This window comes from Pristiophorus japonicus, chromosome 20 (genome assembly GCF_044704955.1).
Source record: "Pristiophorus japonicus isolate sPriJap1 chromosome 20, sPriJap1.hap1, whole genome shotgun sequence".
Classification (NCBI taxonomy): Eukaryota; Metazoa; Chordata; class Chondrichthyes; family Pristiophoridae; genus Pristiophorus; species Pristiophorus japonicus.
Genome location: NC_091996.1, coordinates 61,572,998 through 61,598,540, shown reverse-complemented (window position 1 = coordinate 61,598,540; position 25,543 = coordinate 61,572,998). Strand labels below are relative to the sequence as shown.

Below are 25,543 nucleotides of genomic sequence, written 5' to 3'. Positions count from 1 at the left end.
GAGTATTAGTGAGGATGTGAGGTATATCAGAGTGTTAGCGAGGATGTGGGGTATATCAGAGTGTTAGAGTGAGGGTGTGGGGTATATCAGAGTGTCAAAGTGAGGAGGGTGGGGTATATCAGAGTGTTAGAGTGAGGGTGTGGGGTATATCAGAGTGTCAAAGTGAGGATGTGAGGTATATCAGAGTGTTAGAGTGAGGGTGTGAGGTATATCAGAGAGTGTTAGTGAGGATGTGATGTATATCAGAGTGTTAGTGAGGATGTGGGGTAGAGTGTTAGAGTGAGGGTGTGAGAGTGGGGCTGTAGGGTATATCACAGTCATGTATCTGTTGCAGAGTGTCACAAATTGTCAAAACACACCATTCTGCCCTCAGCTCCGGGCACATGGAAACAGGTAGCGAATGGAGAAGGAAAAAAATAGTAAGAAAAATAAAAATTGAATAAACTTCCCAAATAAGAGAGGGGTCAGCGCAGCCAGCAGTGAGACTATGCAGGGTTGCTGCATGGCTGGCTGGTTTTATGGGCTGGAGTCGTGTGGAAACAGCGCCGCCCAGCAGTAGCAGCCGGTACTGCAGATACGAAGAGGGAAATAAAGCTTCAGTCAGAACTGAGCCGCCGGCTACAGTGGCTGGAATGAATGGAATTCGTGTTATCTGCAAAACACACTCAGTTGCTTCGGAGACGAGCAATAATGGAAATGTAAATATTGAGCGATCCCTTCTGATTTTGTTTTGCTGTTTTCCAACTTTTTAAACCCTACACTTTTACACTTTTGCATCAATTCTAATTGACTGTGATTTAGGTGCAAATTACTAGTCTGTACCTAGAAGGGAAATAGTCGCGGATAGCTGGACTGTTACACAACTCAACTCTCCATCCCCAGCCCCGGCACATGGATTTCCACCTCTCATCCTGACATTTAATTCGCATTTCCAAAAAAAATACATGCATTTTAAATCCACTTTTTAAATGTTCCTGTAAGAAGCGTTTTAATTTTAAAAGAAAACTTTGGTACAAAGTTTAGATCATTAAACCGCGGGATGAATTAAATCGAAAAATGAATTAAATGGACCAATTTCAGAACCAGTTTCAGCTTTAGTCAAAGGAGGCACAGTGATGAAAAAAATCACATTTAAATCACAGTGACACCGAGATTTACAAATCGTAGGGTTACAACAGGTTTAATTTTAAAAGGAGACTGTCATTTACAAATACATATAGATATATAAAATAAATGAAGAAGTTTAAATAGCAAGTTTGTTTTTTAATAAGATGCTTTACTGAAAGTTAAATAAATAGAACTATTTGGGAAAGCAGTTTGTTGAAATTTCTGTTTTCTCTCTCTCTCTCCATGATTATGTTTTTTTGTCGCTATGTTTCCTTTTTCTTGGCTGGGTTTCCACGGCGGAAGGTGTTTGGCTCTGGCGCCGGGGATCTGTGCTCCGAGAGCGGCCAGGCGGTGACGCGGGGGCCGTGGGAGGGGAGAAAGGGGAGGGGAGGGAGGGAGACACCAGCACCTCTGGCTATAAAAACAAGCAACATCTCACAGCGGCGGAATGAACTGCGACCCGCGGTGCTCAGAGCTCGACACCGGCTAGAAAGACAAGAACATCAGCGAGAGCAGCACTTTGAAAAAAAAACTAACAGGACCGAGAAAGTCAGTGCTGATCTCGACTGGTGCGCACTTTTTAACTCCAAAAAAATCAAACAACAGGGAAAGTTTATTTTTCCTCCCCATTCTTAGTTTTCCTTTAGACACAAAGTGGATCTCGCGCCGCTGAAACTTACCTGAAATTAACCCAACCACCTGGAACTGGGTGACAAGTTGTGACGACTTCTATTTTGCACAAGAATCTTTTATTTTTTTTAAGTTTTTTTTAAAAGTAATTAGAAAACAGGGAAGAAATCTTTATTTTTTTTGACGTTTTTTTCTGGTAAAGGAGATGAACGCACTCGTGTATCTGGTCATCTTGCTCTGCGCTGCGGCTGGGGTAAGTGTTGTCTGGATTGTCTATTCTTCCTCCAAATTTTACCAAGTCTTTGTGCATGTGTGTGTGTGTGAATTGTGTGTATATACATCGTCTCAATGATACTTTAGATACGCCTGGACATCACTAAGAGTCCAGATTCTGTGATCAGTGTGCGTGGTGTGTGAGAGACAGACAGACTCCTGAATCCATCCAATCTGCCTGTTGATTTTAAACATTCTTTCTCATTCCGCGCAGGTCCTATGTTAAAACGATCTGCTTCCCAGGCTTTCCTCACAACCCCTGCTAAATTTATTATCTTGAATTTTGGGAATAATACCATTGAAGGATTTGTTTAAAGCAAGCAGCAAGTTTGCAATGTTAATGTGGTGGTGGGTCTTTATTAAAGTGCCCTTGCCTCAGTGGGTAACACTCTCACCTCTGAATCAGACGGTTGTGGTGGATTCAAGTCCCACGCCAGAGACTTGAGCACATAAATCTAGGCTGACACTCCAGTGCAGTGCTGAGGGAGTGCGGCTCCATCAAAGGTGCCGTCTTTTGGATGAGACATTAAGCTCTCAGATGGATGTAAAAGATCCCATGGCACTATTTCATAGAAGAGCAGGTGAGTTGAGTTCTACCTGCTGCCCTGGCCAATATTTATCCCTCAACCAACATCATTAAAACAGATTGTCTGGTCATTATCACATTTGTGGGAGTTTGCTGTGTGCAAGTTGGCTTCTGTGTTTTCCTACATTACAACAGTCACTGTACTTCAAAAAATACTTCATTGCCTGTAAAGTGTCTCGGGATGTCCTGAGGTTGTGAAAGGCGCTATAGAAATGCACGTCTTATTTTTACCAGGGAGAGTGAAAGCCGAGAACATTGTGTCAATGGTACATTGTCCTGTGTGTCCTTTGCACTTTCTGTCACAAATGTCACCGGGATTTCTCTCATTTCCTCATGAGCTTGGCAAACAACTGAAAGTCAGCCGAAGGTTTAATTTGGGTAGCATTTCCACTCTGCCTCCACCCACGCCTCAGAAGGCAGATTCTGGCCTATTGCTCGGGGCGGTCCCATCAGGGTAGTTCTGATTCCCACGTTAATGTTCAATCTCGGTGCTGCCTCCGATTGGACTATTAGTTCTGACGATCAGATTTGAGAAAGGTGAGCCGGCAGTGGAGACGGCAGCAGTGAGCGCCGCCCTGACTTGCTGAGCTGCAGACACCGGTATCACTCGGAGTGCGAGGCAAGCTGAAGTTGCAGGTGGCGGGCAGGTCCGATCAGGCATCAGACTCACAGCCTTCTCGCCACACTTTCAACACACTGACAACAGACAGACTTGCAATTCTATGGCACCGTTCACAACCTCAGGGAGTCTCAAAGCGCTTTACAGCTAATTCAATACTTTTGGAGTGTAGTCACTGTTGTAATTACACACAACAAGCTCCCACAAACAGCAATGTGATAATGACCACAATATCTGTTTTAGTGGTGTTGGTTGTGGGATAAATATTGGCCAGGACACTGGGGAAAACTCCCTCAGCCTTGTGCTACCACCAACTGAGCCCCAGTTGACATCCAACAAGGCTGTTGAAATCCGGGATCCAACCAGGGACCTTTACATTATTCCTGTGAAAGTGGAAAACAACAGGCATGCGTTTTCTGCTCCCTCCCGCCAGTTTGGTCAGACGGAATTCCTGGCACCGCCCCCTACACTGACTGACAGCTCCTGTCAAAGGGGATTAGACCTGGGAAGCCTGAGGACGATCCTTTCGCTCAGTGGCAGCATCCCCAGCTCTGAGTCAGAGGGTGCAGGGTTCAAGCCCCGCTCCAGGCAGTGCTGGGGAGTGGAGCCCGGAGTTCCAGCTCTCAATTCTGGGTCAACATCCAGTGGGATAGTCCGCTCGTGTCACCTCCACCCCACCGCCGCCTCATTGTATGGGCTTTGGGAGACAATGAAATCTTCCCATTGTATAGAATTAACCAGCCAATCAACAACTTGAATTTATTTATCAGTTTTAATGTAGTAAAACGTCCCAAGGCGCTCCATAGGAGCGTTATCAAACACAAACACGAGCCACTTAAGGTGATAAGACAAGTGACCAAAAGTTTGATCAATGGGGTAGGTTTTCAGGGGCGTCTTAAAGGTTTGGAGAGGGGGGAAAGGTTTAGAGAGAGGAGGAAGGGGGGAGAGGTTTAGAGAGAGGAGGAAAGGGGGAGAGGTTTAGAGAGAGGGGGGAAGAGATTTAGAGAGAGAGAGGGAGTAGAGGTTGAGAGAGAGAGGGAGTAGAGATTTAGAGAGAGGGGGGTTGAGGTTTAGAGAGAGAGGGGGAGAGGTTTAGAGAAAGAGGAGGAGGGGAGAGGTTTAGAGGGAGAGAGAGAGGGGGGAGAGGTTGAGAGAGAGAGAGAGAGAGAGGGGGGAGAGGTTGAGAGAGAGAGAGAGAGAGAGAGGAGGGGGGAGAGGTTTAAAGAGAGAGAGAGAGGGGGAGAGGTTTAGAGAGGGAGCGGGAGAGGTTTAGAGAGAGAGAGCGGTGGGGAGAGGTTTAGAGGGAGAGAGAGAGGGGGGAGAGGTTGAGAGAGAGAGAGGGGGGAGAGGTTGAGAGAGAGAGAGAGGGGGGAGAGGTTGAGAGAGGGGGGGAGGTTTAGAGAGAGAGAGAGAGAGTGGGGGGGGAGGTTTAGAGAGAGAGAGAGAGAGTGGGGGAGAGGTTTAGAGAGAGAGAGAGAGAGAGAGAGTGGGGGAGAGGTTTAGAGAGAGAGAGAGAGAGAGAGAGTGGGGGAGAGGTTTAGAGAGAGAGAGAGGCGGGGGGGAGGTATAGAGAGAGGTTTGGGGGGTGGGAATCCCAGGGTTTGGGGGTGTGAACCCCAGGGTTTCGGGTCGAGATAGCTGAAGACACGACCGCCGATGTTGGAGCGATGAAAGTCGCAGTTCTGGCCGTGGAGGGAGTGTTGCGGGCGCAGCCTGTGAATCCCTCCATCACTTCACACTGTTCTCCAAGGGACGAGTGCGGAGAGAGGGGAAACAACCTGGGCCTGAGTACCGGCTGTACTCAGATACTAAATTCCCGGGATACTGACCTACACTCAGGATGCCAGGCTGCTGACTGGGTGGTACTGTTTAGAAGCCTGAGCGTGGGCCCCACGCTGCATCACAAACCATGTTGGTAAACTTCACACCCGGCTCGAATTGCAGGGGCCGGGGGAGGGAGGGGGAGAGGAATGGGCAGAGTTAACGCTTAAAGGGACGTCTCGAAACTCTTTTTGGAGTTCACCTGCAAAACATAAAACATTAAACGGTGCCACCCGACCTGGGTGACACTCCAGACATTTACAAGGCCCTTTTTTTTTTCCCCCTTTTTTTTGTGTTTTTCTTTTTTTTTTGGGCACTAAAATCACAATTTTTCCCCAGTGCCCCCTATAAAAGGGAAGGGGACACTAAAAGCACCGGCAATTGAAACAAATTAACTTTAAAACGTAAAATCAAATTAAAATTTGGTTGCCGGGCGTGATGATGCACTCCAGTCCCTCCGGTGCCCACCTCTCGCGGAAGGCCGCGAGCGTACCGGTGAAGGGACGTCTCGATCTCAGCCTTGGGAACCACACCTGGAAACTAATGCCATTAACCCATTGATTCCTTGGGTGAAAGTGTCAGTTCTGTTTTTTGTTTTAAAGGCGGGTTGCTGTCCTTGAGCGGGTCGAGTTTCCATCTGTGTTGGGTGAAGATTTAATTTACCCCATGTTGTTGAGCTTGGAGAACATTATAGTGTTCTTTGCCTGCAACATCTTTGCGAATCGCAGCCGTTAAGCCGGGATTAACAGAACCTCCTTTTACGGTCCTGGCCTCTTGCTGTATAAATAAACGGCCAACAGCCCTCGAGGAGTTAAACCCACCAGTTCCAGAGTGCAGCCTCTAGTGACCCAGTTATCTCAAAACACGCCCGCTCCCGCAGCCTCCGCCTGACGCCATGTAAATAAGACACGGATTTTTGTTTGTATTCTTATCAGCAGATGCAAATCCAGGTTACAAGCGGGGGTCACACATGGATCAGCAATTGCGCAAAATGGAGGGATCAGCACCTGAACTCAAAATGTAATGAGTTTTCACACGGAGGGGAGGAAAGGGAAGAACTTGTATTTATATAGCAGCCTTTCACACCGCCCCAAGGCGCCAGTACTTTGGAAGTGTCGTCACCGTTGTAGGGAAATGAGGTGCACAGCCAGGTCCCACCAACAGCAATGAGATAATGACAAGATCATCTATGTTTAGGATGTAAGGTTTGCGATAAATATCCTCCTCGGTTTAACAGCCCATCCGAAATACGGTGCAGCCCTCCCTCAGTACTGCACAGGATGGTCAGCCTGGATTGTGTGCTCAAGTCTCGAGTGGGGTCATAACCCACGACTTTCTGGCTCAGAGGCGAGAGTGCTGCCCACTGAGCCATGGCTGCCGTCCAAGGGAAGCCCATGTGTTCACCAGTTCCCCCTGGCTGGCACTGGTAAGGAGCAGCAGGATGTGTTGGTGATGATGCCCCGAGCCTGCACGCTGGCCTTGATGTGATAGGTTTCACAGGGAGGCTAGCGGCACGCCTTAAAGCTAGATTCAGGGGAGATTTAGGCCGGCCTCTGGCGGGAAAATGGGGGTTGGGTGGTGTGCATCATCTCCCAACGGGCACCGTCGGGGGCATTGTGTGGTGAATCCTGACAAGTGACAGAGAGAGGAGACATTCAGCCCGATCCCCTGGGCCAGGCTGAAGGTCAGCATGTCATCTGACTACACCAAAACCTCTCCCCACAATCCCCCCCTTTCCTATTGGTTCCTCACCCGGCTACTTGTTCAGTACCGGAGTGGGTTAGGTTTGAAAAAAAACACATGTTAAATTGAACTTTAAACATGAGAAATCAGACTAAAGGGAAATGGGAAAGTGACAGTGCAAGCAAAATCAAAATTGAGTTTTCGGTGTTTATTTTGGTGGATAACGATTAAAACCCCAGTGATGAATCTGTACCCGAGGTTTTAGTGTATTAATAATACAGCGCTGGTGTTTGATACAATGTCACAGTCTGTCAGCCGAAGTTTAAAAATACAGTCAGGCCCCGGAGGGAATAGTTATCTGCCTGGACCTGTCAGGGTTAAAAGTCTGCAGGCAACTTCACAACAGTAAATTCTTGATGAAGTGTAATTGCGAATGCTAGTAATGAAGTGCGCTGGAGGTCATTGAGCTTGGCAAGTCTGTGACGGCTCTATTTCTAGCTGTGCTGAGTCATGTTTCTGAATGGACAGTCCCGTCAAACAACACGAGGACGTCGCAAGGGCTGAGCGTGGGCAGGGACCTGATCTGCCACGATCGATGCCTGACTGCTCCCCTCCCTGTGCAATAACATCTCCTGCTGCAGGAGTAAACTCCACGGCGAGACGGGACCTGATGACACCCACCTCAGTGAAAGAAGCCATGAGTAAATAGTCCTTTCGAGTGGCCATAAAAGAACCCATGGCATTATTTCGAAGACGAGCAGGAGAGTTCTAACTGGTGTCCTGCCCAATATTTATCCCTCAACCAAGATCACTTTTTTAAAAAAAAACATATTATCGGCTCATTTATCTCATTGCTGTCTGTGACATCTTACTGTGGGATGGGATCTTTTATTACATCTAAGGGAGGTGGCAGGCAGGACATCGCTTTAATGTCTCTTCTGACAGACGGCAAAACAATGGGCAACTGCACTGTCGTGTCACAGAAATACAAGCACATTAACAAAGCCTTGACACTGAAGCCCTGAGTGCTTGCTTAGATGTCACTACTAGCTCTTTAATTATGGCTGAGTGTAAGATACTCAGCTGAGCATCCCTATTGGCAGCTGACTGAATAGGACTCCTGTTACCCGCGACCCCTGTCACCTGTAACCCCCCTGTCTGCAGACCAGTCTGGCTCGGGAAGCGGGGTGCTGTTCAGATAAAGAACCACAAATTGAGTTACAATCTCCGATGGCTTCAAAACTTTGGTGGAAGGCAACTGCTTGTCCCTGTGGTGGGAGCTCTCTGAGCGCCCCTTATTGTTCTAGTTCTGTGACCCTGGTGTGTATGAGGCTGGGCTGGTGGTGAATGTTTTTATTTCACACCTTTTAATTTCTCTGTCAATATAACTGGCTTGTTCAGTAATGGCATGCTAAAGAATTTCAAATGTGTCATCGTATTGCACTCAGATACTCTCTGCAGGTCTCCATTCAATACAATATGTCAAAACAATAATTCTTCAAGAGACAGGAATAGTATTTGAATACATTATTGCATACCGCACATGCGCGCACACATACACACGCACACATACACACACGTACATATACACACATGCATACACATACAGACTTACATGTACATACATACACGCACACGCACATTCGCACACACACACGCGCACATGTACATACGCGCGTGCGCACATGCACATACACACCCACATGCACATGCACATATGCACACAAGACATGCAGCGGACTGGAGCTGAGTGCCTGCAGAAGCCTGATTGGTGTTTGTTTTGTCCAACCCAGGTGGAGAGCAGCTGTGGACCAGAGTGCCACTGCCCCGATGCCCCTCTGATCTGTGCCCCGGGTAACAGTTTGATAATGGATGGCTGCAACTGCTGCAAGGTCTGTGCTCGGCAGTTCAACCAGGATTGCAGCACCATGGAACCCTGCGACCACATCAAGGGACTTGAGTGTAGCTTCGGCTCCAGCGACGTTGCCACACGGGGTATCTGCCGAGGTAAGTGGAGCATAAAATGAGGCAGGACGCTGAGCGGGAAGAGCCATCTTTTTGGTTGCTGGTGATGGTATTAATGAGTGGCACCTGATGTCCCAAGGAAAAGTGATCATCAGTAACTTCCGTGGTTATTAGCAAACCTTAGTAATCAGTAGTAACCCTTGTGGTTATTAGTAATCAATAGTAACTCACATGGTTATTAGTAACCTATAGTAACCCTCGTGGTTATTAGTAAGCCGGAGTAACTACCATGGTTATTGGTAACCCGTAGTAACCTCGTAGTTATTATTAACTTCTAGTAACCGTCAGGCCCACTTCCTGGGGTCTGATGGGACTGACAGAGGTCGGAGAACTACTGGGGCAGGATATCATTGTACCAATCGGAATGCACAGCAGAGAAAGAGGCTGTTCGGCCCGGCATGTCTGTGCAGACTCTTTGCTAAAGGAATCCAAAGCTAATCCCACTGCACCGCGCTCTCCACGTAGCACTGTATCTTCCTCTGCTTCAAATGTTTATCTACTTCTTGCAACATGCAAGGCCTTAAAGGGTTGGGGGCGATGGAGAAAGAATCTGACTGGAAGAGGGGAAATAAACTCAACTAAGACTTAGAAGCTTAGGATCACTGAATGATATAGCACAGAAAGAGGCAATTTAGCCCATCATGCCTGTGCCAGCTCTTTGAAAGTGCTATCCAATTAGTCATACTCCCCTGCCCTTTGGCCAGGCAAATCTTCCCCTTTCAACTATTTATCCAATTCCCTTTTGAAAATTACTCTCGAATCTGCTTCCACCGCCCTTTTAGGCAGTGCGTTCCACATCATAACAACTCAATGGCTTTTCCAAGCCTTTCCTGAAGATCTTTGAGCCTTGAATTTCTGTTGCATGTTGAATATTCCACATGGGTAAAATAATGTTTTTTTCATGTTCCAGCTAAATCTGAAGGGAGGCCTTGTGAGTTTGCTGGGAGTATCTACCAGAACGGAGAGAACTTTCAACCCAACTGCAAGCACCAGTGTACCTGCATCGATGGAGTGGTGGGCTGTATGCCCCTCTGTCCCCAGGAGTTCTCTCTACCAACCATGGACTGCCCCAAGCCTCGGCTGGTCAAGGTCACGGGCCAGTGCTGCGAGGAATGGGCCTGCGATACCAACCATATTGGCGAAGACTCTGGAGACAGCACCGAGGAAGCAGACGACTCGGTGAGCTATGAAGAGATTGGAGACCAGCCGGATGCAGAGCCGCTATCCAGCAACGAGCTGAGTGACCTCATCAGCGGAGGCCTAAAGATAGAACCAGGTAGGACAGCAGTCACTCATTCAGAAGTTGCTTAATTCCTTCCGACCGTCCCCTTTGACTGAGGATTCTGCGGCTCTGAGATTGCTTCATTTATTGGCAGGTGTGGGACTGGGCCATACACACCAAGAAAGCCCCATGTTCGAGCTTTGGGCCTGTGCTGTGCTAGCTGGTCTCACCTGGGGGAAATTGTTGGATGCCCCTGGGCTAGCGGAGGTAAAATAACCAGCCAGTGTTCCCTCTGATGATCACTTTCTAGTGACCTCTGCTAGAAAGTGTCTGTCTGTGTCTCTGTCTGTGTGTGTGTGTGTGTGTGAACATGTTCGCCCACTAAGGACCGGCTTGGCTGTGGCAGTGATGAACCTCATAGTCAAATAGCCTGCTGGCACTCGCCTTCTAGGCTTGCACACGAAGAGTGGTCATTTGAAACAGGTACATGGAGGGCCTCCAGTGCCTGTGGAACTGTAACCCAGTGGCAGTCAGTGCTTTCAGGAAAGGAAGGAGGAAAAATATTAAGATGCTAGCTCCCCTCAGGAAGTGAAAATCGAGTATGGTCTTCAGGTGAAGCAGGATTAGAGGGCGAAGGTCATTGGACCAAGGTGCGCAGATGTACTTCAGTCCCCATTTCATAGCATACATTCTGTCTTTATTTTTATATTTCCATTATAAAACCCTATGTCTACGTTTACAATGGAAACTGCCTATGTAAACTGGTCACACTGTAAGGGTGTGACAGTGTGACAAGTTTGTCACAGGATTTTACGACAGGAAAAGTTGAGAGGAAAATGTGTGCAGATGTAAGATTTTTCTGTAAATTTGAACTGGTTGTAGTTCTGGTCATTCCCCTAACTATAACACAACCATCGTGCCTGGACTCTGTGGGGTTGACTTTCCACAGGGAATTGATAGGTGTAACTTTGACGGAAGATCCACGGAAACCCTGGAGAAATGGCATAAATGCCGCTTATTCTCTTTCGCCGGGGTTTCCGCGGAGACACAGCGGAGAGTCCGGAGGCCCCTCCTGTAGAAATTGCACCGCGTCGGGGAAAGCAGAGAGTGTTCTTGACGAGGGCTTGTTTCTCTCTGCAGGCTGGACGGCACAGGCCCACGACCGTAACTCAAAGTGCCTGGTTCAGACCACCGACTGGTCGCAGTGCTCCAAGACCTGCGGCATTGGCATCTCCACCCGTGTGACCAGCGACAACCCCCAGTGCAAGCTGATGAAGGAGACTCGCCTTTGCCAACTCCGTCCCTGCGACCTGCCACTCAACACCAACCTCAAGGTGAGGGGCTGCTCATCGCAGTGTGTGTATACAAACAATTGATTGCCATCTGACAGCCAATGTCAACGCTCCGAAACTGGGCCGCAACAGAGAGAAAAAACTTACATTTCTGCAGCAGATTTCACAACCTCAGGCCATCCCAAAGCTTTTACCACCAATTAAATGATTTTTCAAGTGCAGTCACTGTTGTAATGTAGAAACGTGGCAGCCAATTTGCGCACAGCAAGCTCCCACAAGCAGCAATGAGATAATGACCAGATAATCTGTTTTAGTGATGTTGGTTGAGGAATAAATGTTGGGCAGGAGACTGGGGAGAACTCCCCCTGCTCTTCTTTGACATAGTACCATAGGATTTTAACATCCATCTGAGAGGTTTAATGAGGTCATCCAAAAAACAGCACCTCTGACATAGAAACCCAGAAACATAGAAATCTACAGTGCAGAAGGAGGCCGTTTTGGCCCATCGTGCCTGCGCCGGCCGGCAAAGAGCCACTCTGCTGAACAATGGCAGAAAGGTAAAGAGCAACCGGCCCAACCAGTCCGCTCCACACAACTGCAACACCCCCTGCACCGCAACATTCTACACTCCACCCCAACTGGAGCCATGTGATCTCCTGGGAGAGGCAAAACTTCAGATTAAAAAACCCAGGCCAATTGGGGGGAAAAAAAAAATCTGGAAAAATTCCTCTCCGACCCATCCAGGCGATTGAAACTAGTCCAGGAGATCACCCTGGCCGTAATCGATTCCCTGCAGTACTTACCATCCTTAGTACTGCACTGGAGTGTCAGTGTAGATTTTGGACCCAGAAGCTTCTGACTCAGAGACGAGAGTCCGACCAACTAAGATCGGTCCTGTGGGAGTGGGATGTGGGGGCTGTGAGTTAGTCCGTCATATGGTTTTGGGGTTATTCGTGAGAGGGTCCTATTAAGTCATTCTCTTTCCTCGTTCGCAGAAGGGCAAGAAGTGCTTCAGAATGAAGAAGGCCAAGGAGCCCGTGCAATTCACCTATGCCGGCTGCGCCAGTGTGCGGAGGTACAAGCCCCGCTGGTGTGGCTCGTGCACGGACGGGCGCTGCTGCACCCCATCGCAGACCCGCACCATCCACGTGCGCTTCCGCTGCGAGGATGGCGAGACCTTCTCCAAGAGCATGATGTGGACCAACAAGTGCCGGTGCCACTACAACTGCCCGTACCAGAACGAGATCTCCTACCCTTACTACATGCTGCACAACGACATTCACAAGTTCTCTGAGTAAGCGCGGTGAAGAGGATAAACAAAAAAACTTCTGCATTGTCAAGACTGGCGGCCATTCGCTGTGCCCACTAGTCCACTTTGCTGCCTATTCATGTCTACACTGGCAGCCATACCAGTCCAGTTCACTGACTTATTTAACCAACCCTAAAGACTAGATTGACGGCCATTCGCAGCATCTGCTCGTGTGGCGCATTTGAACTTTGAACTTCAGGGCTGCGATGGCTATTTGTCATGCCCATTAACCTTAATTTCCAGTGGTCCACGTGCAAAGTTCCCCTCGTAGCTCTTCGAGCCTCCTCCTTAGAGCACCTGTTGCTCCATTAAGCCAACACGTTGTTGCCTTGGAAACCGGCTGCCCATTAAACGCGAAGACTGCATCGATTGGAAAGCAAACGAGAAAAGTGAAATCTTCCCAATCGATTCAAAGTACAGGACCGGCTATTAAAGTTTGCACCTCTGAAAATTAAGTTTGGGACAAAGAACACAGACGAACTCCATCTAGCCAGCAAGCGCTCGCCTTTAAGCTTTAGTTGTATAGGTTGGTTTGCGACTAAAATCTTTTCTAAACCAGTTTTCAGGCTCGGTTTAGAACAGATCGAATTAATTGTAACAAAAAAAAATTCACATTGACACTTGTTTCCCAATCTAATTTAATCAGAGTTAATGTGGTTGTATATAAAGTTACAGATGGATTTTTAATGTTATTTAAGGTCATTGGACATAGTTTCTTTTCAAAGTTGAAAACGGGATTGGGACATCTATCCAATAGATATCTGAATGTAATACAAACAAAATGAGGCGTTCTTATTTCTGAATTGTGGCCGGTTTCTGTTTCTCCTATGGTACTGTCTAAAAACCACTCAAATACCTGAGAAGGTGGCCATCCACCAAGGAGGCTAAAGATGTTCACCTGCTAGAAGACCTATGATGGCTGACTTCAAGAAGGCTTATTCAAGAAGTCTCTGAGGAGGCTTAAGATGGCCACCTCTCAGGGAGCTTAAGCTGGTTGACCTAACAGAGACTTATTTAAAGCTTTATTTTTAACTTTACACTGAGACATCAACTTCTTCTGAAACTGTGTCCAATGCCACCGACAATTTCTGATAGATTCTAAGACATTCTGCCATGGCACTTCTGAGTGAGTTGATGAATACTGCATCAGATGGAGAATCAGGGTCTGACTAGTTTTCCATCAGAGAAGTGCAGAGAAGTGAGAGTATCCTGCTATCAACGATTGGCAAGAGTTAAGGGCTAATGAAGGAGAGGATGAAGTGCAAGGCAATCAGACCCCATGCTCCAGCACCTTGACTAATCTCTTTTTAAGAGATTGCCTTGAATATTTTATTCATTGATCTTTCTTCCTATTTTGGGGTTCTCTTCCCCTGCCTCCTGCCATACTCACCAGGCAAGGAGATCAGGCACCAACGTACTTCCAGCCAAGTCCATAACCAAAGCCCCAGTTTTAATTTAAGCCAGCCGGTGGGAATGGGATGGGCTCGGGTCGAACGCCCATTCTACTCCCTGACCGATTTTAAGCTGCATTGAAATCAATGGACTCGAACACAACACGTTTCCACCAAGCGGGTCAGGTTACAGTGCGGGCTCAGGTGTTGGGAGGGTCAGGAGATCAGACCACGTTGATTTATCCTCTCAAAGCCTTTCCTTAGCCTAAGTTGCAACACTTAGGTTGTGAGGAATATTCTGCAATATGTGGTAACACTATGGTACGCCAGCATACTGCGTACCCTAATGGACTGCCCGTACCTTTGACCTCCACACTATAAAGAGTCTCTATCACCTTGGCCCTGTGCTGATCTCTCATCCACTAATTTTGTGGCTGTCTGTAATTTTGAGACTTTCCCTTTTTTCCCCCCGCACTTTCCCCCCCATTGCCAGTCCATTACATGAAGGCTGTTAAACAGATTCGATAGGTTAGATACGGAGAAACTATTTCCCCTGGTGGGGGAATCAAGAACAAAGGGCACAACCTTAGAATTAGAGCTAGGCTGTTCAGGAGTGAAATCAGGAAGCACTTTTTTACACAAAGGCCAATAGAAATCTGGAACTCTCTTCCTCTATAAAAGGTTGTGGGTGTTGGAGGTCAATTGGAGCTTTCAAGATTGAGACGGACAATTTTTTTGTTGGGTAAGGGTATCAAGGGTTAAGCAACAAAGGCTGGAAAATGGAGTTGAGGTACAGATCAGCCATGATATAATTGAATGGTGCTGCAGTGTCGATGGGCTGAATGGCCTCCTCCTGTTCCTAAGGCCATTGTATCATTTGTAGAGATGGAGGGGCGAGGAAAGCGTTCAGCAAATGTTTACTTTAGATTGGCGTCTCCGACACTTCCGTGGTCAAAGGACGGGACAGTGCATTTTGCGTTATGTTCGTAAACAAAAGGGGAAACGATTTACCAAATGCTTTGTTGATGAACTCAGTGCTCCATAGCAACATCAAAAAAATAGGGGTCTCTTAATTGAATTTTGGGTGGCACTCAAGTCATTTCAGCCCAGTCCTTCCAAATTGCTGAATGCAGCCCAGATTCAGAAGATGAGACCAGAAGCTCAACAATGGGTCATTTCATTGGAAAAGGTCTTAACTTTGGGCCAATGGAATCCAGCTCAAGGAAGCTGAGCAGCCCGTCAGAAGGCAGAGACCAACGCTGGTCCTGCTGTATGAGGAGATTGTTATAAACAACGTCAGGCCATTAAATTATAGAAACACACGCTCTCCATCTGTTGTGGCAGTAGATATTAACTCTTGAATGTGCACTGTGCAACGTGAGATGTGAATATTTTAGTATCGGGCGGCTATCGCCTGTGCACTGAGGTGGACCTTCCTACAGTAACTCTATTTAATTTGTACTCTTATTTTTTTCCCCCCTTTAAAACAAACTTCACTGCGGTGGAGTGATCCGAACTGAACATGCTTCATTTTCGAAGTGCGATGAGACAACTGTAGAGGGTCGTGTGTAGTAAATATTCTGTGTATATTTAAAGACTTTTTTTTTGTTCTGTATGTGTTTAATATATTTCTCGGTGTCTGCCAGTATTACTGTAATGTGGAGCTGTGGCTGTGTTTTTATCCGACCTTTGTGATCAGTTAGAATAGATTTGCGTGACAACCGGCACTCGAGTGCCGGTCTATATAATGTTGTCAAGAGAGACGTCAGGGAGAATAACCTTGCCGGGTAAAACGCAACCTTGGTGTGTTTGACTTTGCATCTGGAGGTCAAGATTGTTCCACTGACATGAGAAGTTGTCCCAATTCGGAGCAGCCCCATCTGCTGGACTGAGGGTCACACACCACCCTTTCACCTCTCAGCTGATGGGAGAGTGTTCTCTCTCTCTCTCTCTCTCTCTCTCTCTGCCGGTTGTAAGCCTATTGGGCACCGGAGGAACTGGAGTGCATCATCATCCCCGGCAACCAAATTTTTTAATTTGAACCACGTAATGTCTAAAGTTTAATTTGTTTAAGTTTGGCAGTTTTAGAGCTCCCCCCCCCCTTAGTCAGGAGGCACTTGATTTAATGATTTATTGTTTTACAGGTGCAACTAAAATAGTTGTAAGCCTATTTAAACGTGAAGGAAAGTAGGACAGACCCTGGTGGGTGTGGAACCATCAAATACAATTGTCCAAAATGTGCCATCAAATTGTCAGTGTGGCAGGGAGACCAGCAGAGAACTCCAGGAGGTGCTGCCCTGGGGCCAGGCCTCAGCTAGCAACTCCCCTCACACCTCTCCCATGGCCCTTTCACAATACACCAGCCCCGCCATAGGAGGGAGACCTGTCAACCGCACCACTCAATGCAAACAAAGCTGCTTTTCCGATTTGAATGGGCGGCACAGGCTCGAGGGGCTGAATGGCCTGCTCCTGTTCCTATGTTCCTTTGTATGTAGACTCACTAAAATGGGACGAGGAACCAGCGGCAGTGATGTAAACTCGAAGAGCCGACATACGGATGTTGGTCTCCTGTGGCTGGGGCTAAAATGGTATAAGCAAGAGTGGTGTTGGTCTGTCCATTAGACAGGTTACACTAGGCTTTACTTGAGAGAAGCTCACCCCTTTCCCCTCCTCCGTCTGCTATTAACGGATTGGGAGAATCCCAGGCCATGAATTCTTGGATAGGAATTTTCCACCCTCCAGTCACCCATACAATTAGGAATATCAAAACAATGACCCCTCACTCTTTACTTTATCAGGACTCGGGTCGGCAATGAACTAAATGTCATAAAATGCAAAGTAACTGGGTCTTCCGACAACAGGTATGAATTGCACTATGAACGTACTGGGGACCAGCATGGAGCACAGTCGGACAAACCATGTGTGTAGGTCAGTATTTCTGACTCGGGAACGTCGTGGATCGGGTGTGCTCAATTTGCGTCCAATTCACTGATCTGTGCTCCTGTCAAGCGAGACTCCCCAATGTTTAGGGCTCATCTGTTTCAATGGGATGTGCTCAGTCTCTCTCACCCTGTTATAGCTCATGTGTTTCAATAGCCATGCTCGAGGTCTATAAATTCTGGAACATTTTGGAGGTGGGGAACGGGAGGGGGATTAACACAGAGGGAAAAGATTCCCTGAGAATATCAGGGAATCACACCTGTGCTTATTTCCATATCACTTGTCATTGCTTTTCATATAAATCAAGTTAGAGTGTCAGCTGTGGCTCAGTGGGTAGCACACTTGCCTCTGATGTCAGAAGATTGTGGGTTCAAGTTCCACTCCAGAGACTTGAACACAAAAATCTAGGCTGACACTCCAGTGCAGTGCTGAGGGAGTGCTGCACTGTCGGAGGTGCCGTCTTTTGGATGAGACGTTAAACCGAGGCCCCGTCTGCTCTCTCAGGTGGACGTAAAAGATCCCACGGCACTATTTCGAAGAAGTGCAGGGGAGTTATCCCCGGTGTCCTGGCCAATATTTATCCCTCAATCAGCTTCTAAAAAACAGATTATCAGGTCATTATCACGTTGCTGTTTGTGGGAGCTTGCTATGTGCAAATTAGCTGCCGTGTTTCCTACATTACAACAGTGACTACACTTCAAAAATTACTTCATTGGCTGTAAAGCGCTTTGGGCCATCCGGTGCAGGTTAAAGGTGCTATATAAATGCAAGTCTTTCAAAGAAAGTCCATAGTAACCCCAGCCTGGATCTGCTTTTCAATTAGCATGGCAAATTCCAACTAACTGCTCCAGTATGGCAGTGAGAGGTAACCAGTAGGCTAAGGCACCCAAACGTGGAAATCAGATCCAATATTTACGCTTCTGAAGCACGAGGCTGCGCGTGACTGGGCCAGTGGGCACACGAGCAAACCGGGGGGTTGTGGGGGGGGAAACTGCAATCAAGGTGCCGACAGAAACCACACCCCACCCCACCACTCCCAAATAAACTTCTTGGGGTTGAGTGCAAAGTGCCTGAAGCAAGTGTTCTATCCGTAGTTATACTAATAATTGTGACAACCCACCGCACATTCTAGGTCTGAATTCTAGAGGTACAGAAGGGATGAAGTGGCTTGCTCCCTCCATCCCTAACTTATTCCTCTGCCTTTGACTTACTAATGGTGAATGTAGCCACATTCTGACTCTCTGGGTTGCACCTGCAGTGTTTTACTGCTTTCTTGTTAATATCTGATTTCGATATAAGTTTGCAGATGAATATTGTTGTATATACTGATGTTTTGCACATATTGTAATTAGAATGATGTCTTTATAGAAGCATAAATACTTAATTTCTTAATAAATGTTTTAAACATTTTATAATAAATGATGAATCTTGTGTTTTTTTGCTTGCCCTGTTCTGATTTGTTACTCTGCAGTTTTTTTTAAGCTTTGCGTAGGACACACACTTCCTGTTGTCACAATTTTTGGTCACGCTTTCATACCAACATTTACCATTGTAAATTGCTACCTCAATATTTTCTATTCAAGTTGCTGTGTCAACTATTACAGTGTGGTTGTGGGTTTTGGCCACCAGGAGACTCTACGGAGTGAGTTTCTGTAGCCTCAGCCCCAACTCCATCATCAATGCATGGTGGGCAATTTACTAGTAAAAATCAGCACGTAGCCTGTGACCAATGTACACAGGTATCTGGAACTGAGGGTGCTGCAGGCTCATTTAGAAGAGATGGAACTGGTTGAGCAGACTGGTGCTAACATGAGGAGTTGTGGTTGTCTGGGGTGGGTGGGGAGAGGGCCGTTTTTGCAGGTACAGGAACGGTGTGGATATACAGTATGACAAGGAGACACAGTTGGACAGTGAGAAGAGCCGCCACTGGCACGGGGAATACATGGAGGTACAAAACGACAGGGGTGGTACTGGCAGTGGGAGATGTCGCTGCTCAATGGGGTGAGGATGCCACTATTGTGTTGGCCTTAGCTCAATGGCAGCACGCACACCCCAGTTGCATAAGGTAAGCCTACCGATCCTATCTTGAAGCCGTTACCACATTGTTAACTCCAGCTAACCCAATATAAACTTATCTCCTCTGCTCCTGCTTCCTTAAATTGCAATACGATCATCGCTTCACATTATCCACACCATTAAATACTTAAGCTTCTTTGACCTTGCCTCATAACTCATCCCCGTAACACTCGGATCAGCCCTGTTGCTCCTCTCTGCACCCGCTCCACAGTGCTTCGATACTACTCGATGACCGTCTGATTGAAATCGAGCATGGGGCTCCAATGGCCAATAGCTAAAGCTGCGGCATGACCTCTGACCCCCGGATGTTCTATCTGCCTCAATGGCAGTGGGTCCTCGGAGGGAAAGGGACTTTCACCCATGGGCTGGCTGAACCTGGGTCTTTTACAGCACCATCCCTCAGGTGGTGAGGCAGGGGATGGCTGCAATGTCAGCCAAGTGGGTGGCAGCGGTACTGCGGGGGGTGGAATTCAGAACGATTTGCTAATTTAACCGAGGTGGATTAGCTCTGCAATGGATAGGACAGCCTAATCCAGCTTTTTAACATTTTAAATCCGGCTCCCCGAGGCCCTTAGCAAATGTCAAACAACATGAACGCACCCAGTATTGTGAAACTGCAAAATAATTATATGTTTCCCTCATACGGGACATACGATAACAGAGGTCTTTAAAATTATGAAGGGGTTTGATAGGATTGATTTAGAGAAGAAGCGTCTGAAATTGCCCACCGCTGGAAACGGGTCACACCAGTTTCTAATGATTTTGCCTCTTGAGTGAAATGCCGATCTTTGGCTTTTTTTTTCAGCTGACCAGAAGTCGCTCATTATGGGGGCGTATATGTGGCGGTGAGCACACTAGAGGGGCAGAAGTTGGGGGCGGGGGGGGGGTTGTAGTGTCGCCGCTGTCAGTCACGACGGCGCCGTGTCACCAGGGCTCTCCCTTCACTTAAAGCGGAGAGCCTGGGCGTATTTTGAACTTCGGGCCACTGGGCCATCAGGGAGGGTTTTGGCTGGGCCAGTGGCCTGGTACTCAAGAGGGGGTGCCAGGCTGCCTGTTGGCGGCCCGGCCAAACCCGGAGGCGTAATTGTCAGGCCGACGTGGCAGTTGGCTGACAAACAAAAACGTGGCGGCAGTGCGTCCTCCCCTTTAATGGGAGCCGCACCGCTACTTCAGAAGGCCACAGCCTCGCTGCACCACCTGAGAAAAGCAGCTGTTGACACCGCCTGGCGGGAGGAAGGTTTTCGCAGTGGAATTTTGCCGTGGGGGGAGGGGAACATTGACGGTGCACACTCTGATGACGCATTTAGGATGAATCAGCAGCAGCGGAGCGGTGTGGGGGGGGGAGCGGGTCACCACCGGGATACCGCAGGAGCTGAATTTTGATAACAGTGGCCCCTACACGAAAAGTCGGCTGCCATTGCACTCCGCAGCGTGGCTGCCGATGTCCGGTGTTAACAGGCCTTAAGGAAAGGGGCCATTTCGGCCCTCATGTTTCCACTTGTGGGCTGTCCACAACCAAAAGCCATCAATATAAGCTATTCACTAATAAATCCAATAAGGAATTCAAGACAAACTTCTTTACCCAGAGAGTGGTTAAAATGTGGAACTCGCTACCACAAGAAGTGATTGAGGCAAATAGCAGAGCTGTATTTATGAGGAAGCTCGATAAGTACATGAGGGAGAAAAGAATAGAAAGATATGCTGACAAAGTGAAATGAAGTAAGGTGGGAAGAGGCTTGTGTGGAGCATAAACACCGGCATAGACCTTTTGGGCCCAATGGCCTGTTACTGTGCTGTAAAAATCTATGTAATGTAATGTAAGGAGAGGAAAAGACTGGCTAATGCTTTGAGCCGGCCCAGTCCACCATCATTCTCAACCCCATACCCCGCCCCACCCAGAGCTAAGCAATCCCACAATCAACGGATCAGATCAAAGCTCTGCAGTCCTGCCACATCCAGTCATGAATGGTGGTGGACAATTAAACAACTAACGGGAGGAGGAGGCTCCATGAATATTCCCAACCTCAATGATGGCAGAGCCCAGCACATGAGTGCAAAAGACAAGGCTGAAGCGTTTGCAAACATTTTCAGCCAGAAGTGCCGAGTGGATGATCCATATCAGTCTCCTCCTGAGGTCCCCACCAACATAGAAACCAGTCTTCAGCCAATTCGATTCACTCCACGTGATATCAAGAAATGGCTGAGCGCATTGGATAGAGAAAAGGCTACAGCCCCTGACAACATCCCGGCTGTCGTGCTGAAGACTTGTGCACCAGAATTAGCCATGCCTTTAGCCAAGCTGTTCCAGTACAGCTACAACACTGGCATCTACCCTACAATGTGGAAAACTGCCCAGGTATGTCCTGTCCACATAAAGCAGGACAAATCCAATCCAGCCAATTACCGCCCCATCAGCCTACTCTCAATCATCAGCAAAGTGATGGAAGATTTCGCCAACAGTGCTATCAAGCGGCACATATTCATCAAAACCTGCTCACTGATTTGGGTTCCGTCAGAATAACTCGGCTTCAGACCTCATTACAGCCTTGGTCCAAACATGGATAAAAGAGCTGGATTCCAGAGGTGAGTTGAGAGTGGCTGCCCTTGGCATCAAGGAAGCATTTGACCAAATGTGGCATCAAGGAGCCATAGTAATATTGAAGTCAATGGGAATCAGGGGGAAAACTCTCCACTGGTTGGAGTCATACCTGGCACAAAGGAAGAGGGTTGTGGTGTTGGAGGTTAATCATCTCAGACCCAGGACATCACTGCAGGAGTTCCTCAGGGCAGTGTCCTCGGCCCAACCATCTTCAGCTGCTTCATCAATGACCTTCCCTCCATCATAAGGTCAGAAGTGGGGATGTTCGCTGATGACTGCACAGTGTTCAGTTCCATTCACAACTCCTCAGATAATGAAGCAGTCCATGCCCACATGCAGCAAGACCTGGACAATATTCAGGCTTGGGCAGTAAAGTGGCAAGTAACATTCGAGCCACACAAGTACCAGGCAATGACTATCTCCAGCAAACGAGAGTTTAACCATCGTCCCATGACATTCAACGGCATTACCATCACTGAATCCCCCACCATCCACATCCTGGGGGTCACTATTGACCAGAAAGGTAACTGGACCAGCCACATAAATACTGTGGCTACAAGAGCAGGTCAGAGGCTGGGTATTCTGCAGCAAGTGTCTCACCTCCTGACTCCCCAAAGCCTTTCCACTATCGACATGGCACAAATCAGCATTGTAATGGAATACTCTCCACTTGCCTGGATGAATGCAGCTCCCACAACACTCAAGAAGTTCAACACCACCCAGGACAAAGCAGCCCGCTTGATTGTTTCTATAAGGGGTAGGCCATTTAGGACTGAGATGAGGAGAAACTTCTTCACTCAGAGAGTTGTTAACCTGTGGAATTCCCTACCGCAGAGAGTTGTTGATGCCAGTTCATTGGATATATTCAAGAGGGAGTTAGATACGGCCCTTATGGCTAAAGGGATCAAGGGATATGGAGAGAAAGCAGGAAAGGGGTACTGAGGAAATGATCAACCATGATCTTACTGAATGGTGGTGCAGGCTCGAAGGGCCGAATGGCCGAATGGCCTACTCCTGCAAATATTTTCTATGTTTCTATGTTTCTATCTTTCTATTGGCACCCCATCCACCATCTTTAACATTCACTCCCTCCACCACCAGTGCACCGTGGCTGCAGTGTGTACCATCTACAAGATGCACAAGAGGGCAGGAAAAACAGTGGGAGAGCTATAGTGATAGGAGATTTGATTATAAAGGGAATAGATAGGCATTTCTGCGGCCATAACCGAGACTCCAGAATGGTATGTTGCCTCCCTGGTGCAAGGGTCAAAGGCGCCTCGGAGCAGGTGCAGGACATTCTGAAAAGGGAGGGTGAACAGCCAGTTGTCATAGTGCATATAGGTACCAATGATATAGGTAAAAAACAGGATGAGGTCCTACGAGATGAATTTAGGGAGCTAGGTGCTAAATTAAAAAGTAGGACCTCAAATGTAGTAATCTCAGGATTGCTACCAGTGCCACATGCTAGTTAGAGTAGGAATCGCAGGATAGCTCAGATGAATACGTGGCTTGAGGAGTGGTGCAAGAGGGAGGGATTCAAATTCCTGGGACATTGGAACCGGTTCTGGGGGAGGTGGGACCAGTACAACCCGGACGGTCTGCACCTGGGCAGGACCGGAACCAATGTCGTAGGGGGAGTGTTTGCTAGTGCTGTTGGGGAGGAGATAAACTAACATAGCAGGGGGATGGGAACCTATGCAGAGAGATATGGGGAAATAAAATGGAGGCAGAAGCAAAAGATAGAAAGGACAATAGTAAAAGTGGATGGCAGAGAAACCCAAGGCAAAAACCAAAAAGGGCCAAATTACAGAAAAATTCTAAAGGGGCAAAGTGTGTTAAAAAGACAATCCTGAAGGCTCTGTGCCTCAATGCGAGGACTATTCGGAATAAGGTGGCCGAATTAACTGCGCAGACAGCAGTTAAAGGATATGATGTAATTGGCATCACAGAAACATGACTCCAGGGTGACCAAGGCTGGGAACTCAACATCCAGGGGTATTCAACATTTAGGAAGGATAGGCAGAGAGGAAAAGGAAGCGGGGTGGCGTTGCTGGTTAAAGAGGAAATTAATGCAACAGTAAGGAGGGACATTGGCTTGGATGATGTGGAATCGGTATGGGTGGAGCTGCGGAATTTCAAAGGGCAGAAAACGTTAGTGGGAGTAGTGTACAGACCACCAAACAGTAGTAGTGAGGTTGGAGACAGCATCAAACAAGAAATAAGGGATGTGTGCAATAAAGGTACAGCAGTTATCATGGGCGACTTTAATCTACATATTGATTGGGCTAACCAAACTGGTAGCAATGCGGTGGAGGAGGATTTCCTGGAGTATATTAGGGATGGTTTTCTAGACCAATACGTCGAGGAACCAACTAGAGAGCTGGCCATCCTAGATGTGTAATGAGAAGAGACTAATTAGCAATCTTGTTGTGCGAGGCCCCTTGGGGAATATGGTAGAATTCTTTATTAAGATGGAGAGTGACACAATTAATTCAGAGACTAGAGTAGTGAACTTAAGGAAAGGTAACTTCGATGGTTTGAGACATGATTTGTCTAGAATAGACTGGCAAAGGATACTTAAGGGGTTGACGGTGGATAAGCAATGGCAAACATTTAAAGATCACATGGATGAACTTCAGCAATTGTACATAAAATGGGGAAGGTGGCTCAACCGTGGCTAACAAGGGAAATTAAGGATAGTGTTAAAGCCAAGGAAGAGACACATAAATTGGCTAGAAAAAGCAACAAACCTGAGGACTGGGAGAAATTTAGAATTCAACAGAGGAGGACTAAGGGTTTAATTAAGAGGGGGAAAATAGAGTACAAGAGGAAACTTGCAGGGAACATAAAAACTGACTGCAAAAGCTTTTATAAATATGTGAAGAGAAAAAGATTATTGAAGACAAACGTAGGTCCCTTGCAGTCGGATTCAGGTTAATTTATAATGGGGAACAAAGAAATGGCCGACCAATTGAACAAATACTTCAATTCTGTCTTCAGAAGGAAGACACAAATAACCTTCCGAATGTACTAGGGGACAGTGGGTCTAGTGAGAAGGAAGAACTGAAGGATATCCTTATTAGGTGGGAAATGGTGTTCGGGAAATTGATGGGATAGAAGGCCGATAAATCCCTGGGGCCTGATAGTCTGCATCCCAGAGTACGTAAGGAAGTGGCCCTAGAAATAGTGGATGCATTGGTGATCATTTTCCAACAGTCTATCAACTCTGGATCAGTTCCTATGGACTGGAGGGTAGCTAATGTAACACCACTTTTAAAAAAGGAGGGAGAGAGAAAACGGTTAATTATAGACTGGTTAGCCTGACATCAGTAGTGGGGAAAATGTTGGAATCAGTCATTAAGGATGAAATAGCAGCTCGTTTGGAAAGCAGTGACAGGATCGGACCAAGTCAGCATGGATTTATGAAAGGGAAATCATGCTTGACGAATCTTCTGGAATGTTTTGAGGATGTAACTAGCAGAGTGGACAAGGGAGAACCAGTGGATGTGATGTATTTGGACTTTCAAAAGGCTTTTGACAAGGTCCCGCACAAGAGATTGGTGTGCAAAATCAAAGCACATGGTATTGGGGGTAATGTACTGATGTGGATAGAGAACTGGTTTGCAGACAGGAAGCAGAGAGTCGGGATAAACGGGTCCTTTTCAGAATGGTAGGCAGTGACTTGTGGAGTGCCGCAGGGCTCAGTGCTGGGACCCCAGCTCTTTACAATATACATTAACGATTTAGATGAAGGAATTGAGTGTAATATTTCCAAGTTTGCGGATGACACTAAACTGGGTGGCGGTGTGAGTTGTGAAGAGGATGCTAAGAGGCTGCAGGTGGACTTAGACAGGTTAGGTGAGTGGGCAAATGCATGGCAGATGCAGTATAATGTGGATAAATGTGAGGTTATCCATTTTGGGGGCAAAAACACGAAGGCAGAATATTATCTGAATGGCGGAAGATTAGG

The 25,543-nt window shown here is 47.3% G+C and overlaps 1 protein-coding gene across 2 annotated transcripts; it reads left to right on the top strand.

Moving 5' to 3' along the window:
- The first annotated feature begins 1,551 nt into the window (after positions 1-1,551).
- Positions 1,552-18,317, top strand: LOC139232530 (CCN family member 1-like). Of its 2 annotated transcripts, XM_070862873.1 has the most exons (5): positions 1,552-1,990; positions 8,513-8,726; positions 9,655-10,020; positions 11,107-11,300; positions 12,254-18,317. In XM_070862873.1, the coding sequence occupies exons 1-5, from the start codon at positions 1,943-1,945 to the stop codon at positions 12,554-12,556; spliced, it is 1,125 nt and encodes a 374-aa protein (XP_070718974.1). In that variant the 5' UTR covers positions 1,552-1,942; the 3' UTR covers positions 12,557-18,317. The 2 variants fall into 2 exon arrangements, with proteins under 2 accessions (XP_070718974.1, XP_070718975.1); XM_070862874.1 differs by lacking the exon at positions 11,107-11,300.
- The last annotated feature ends 7,226 nt before the right edge of the window (positions 18,318-25,543 follow it).

Coding starts and splice junctions, on each gene's coding strand:
- LOC139232530 (XM_070862873.1), top strand. CDS start 1,943: ATGAACGCACTCGTGTATCTGGTCATCTTGCTCTGCGCTGCGGCTGGG. Junction 10,021..11,106: donor AGGCCTAAAGATAGAACCAG/GTAGGACAGCAG, acceptor TTCTCTCTGCAG/GCTGGACGGCACAGGCCCAC. Junction 11,301..12,253: donor CACTCAACACCAACCTCAAG/GTGAGGGGCTGC, acceptor CCTCGTTCGCAG/AAGGGCAAGAAGTGCTTCAG.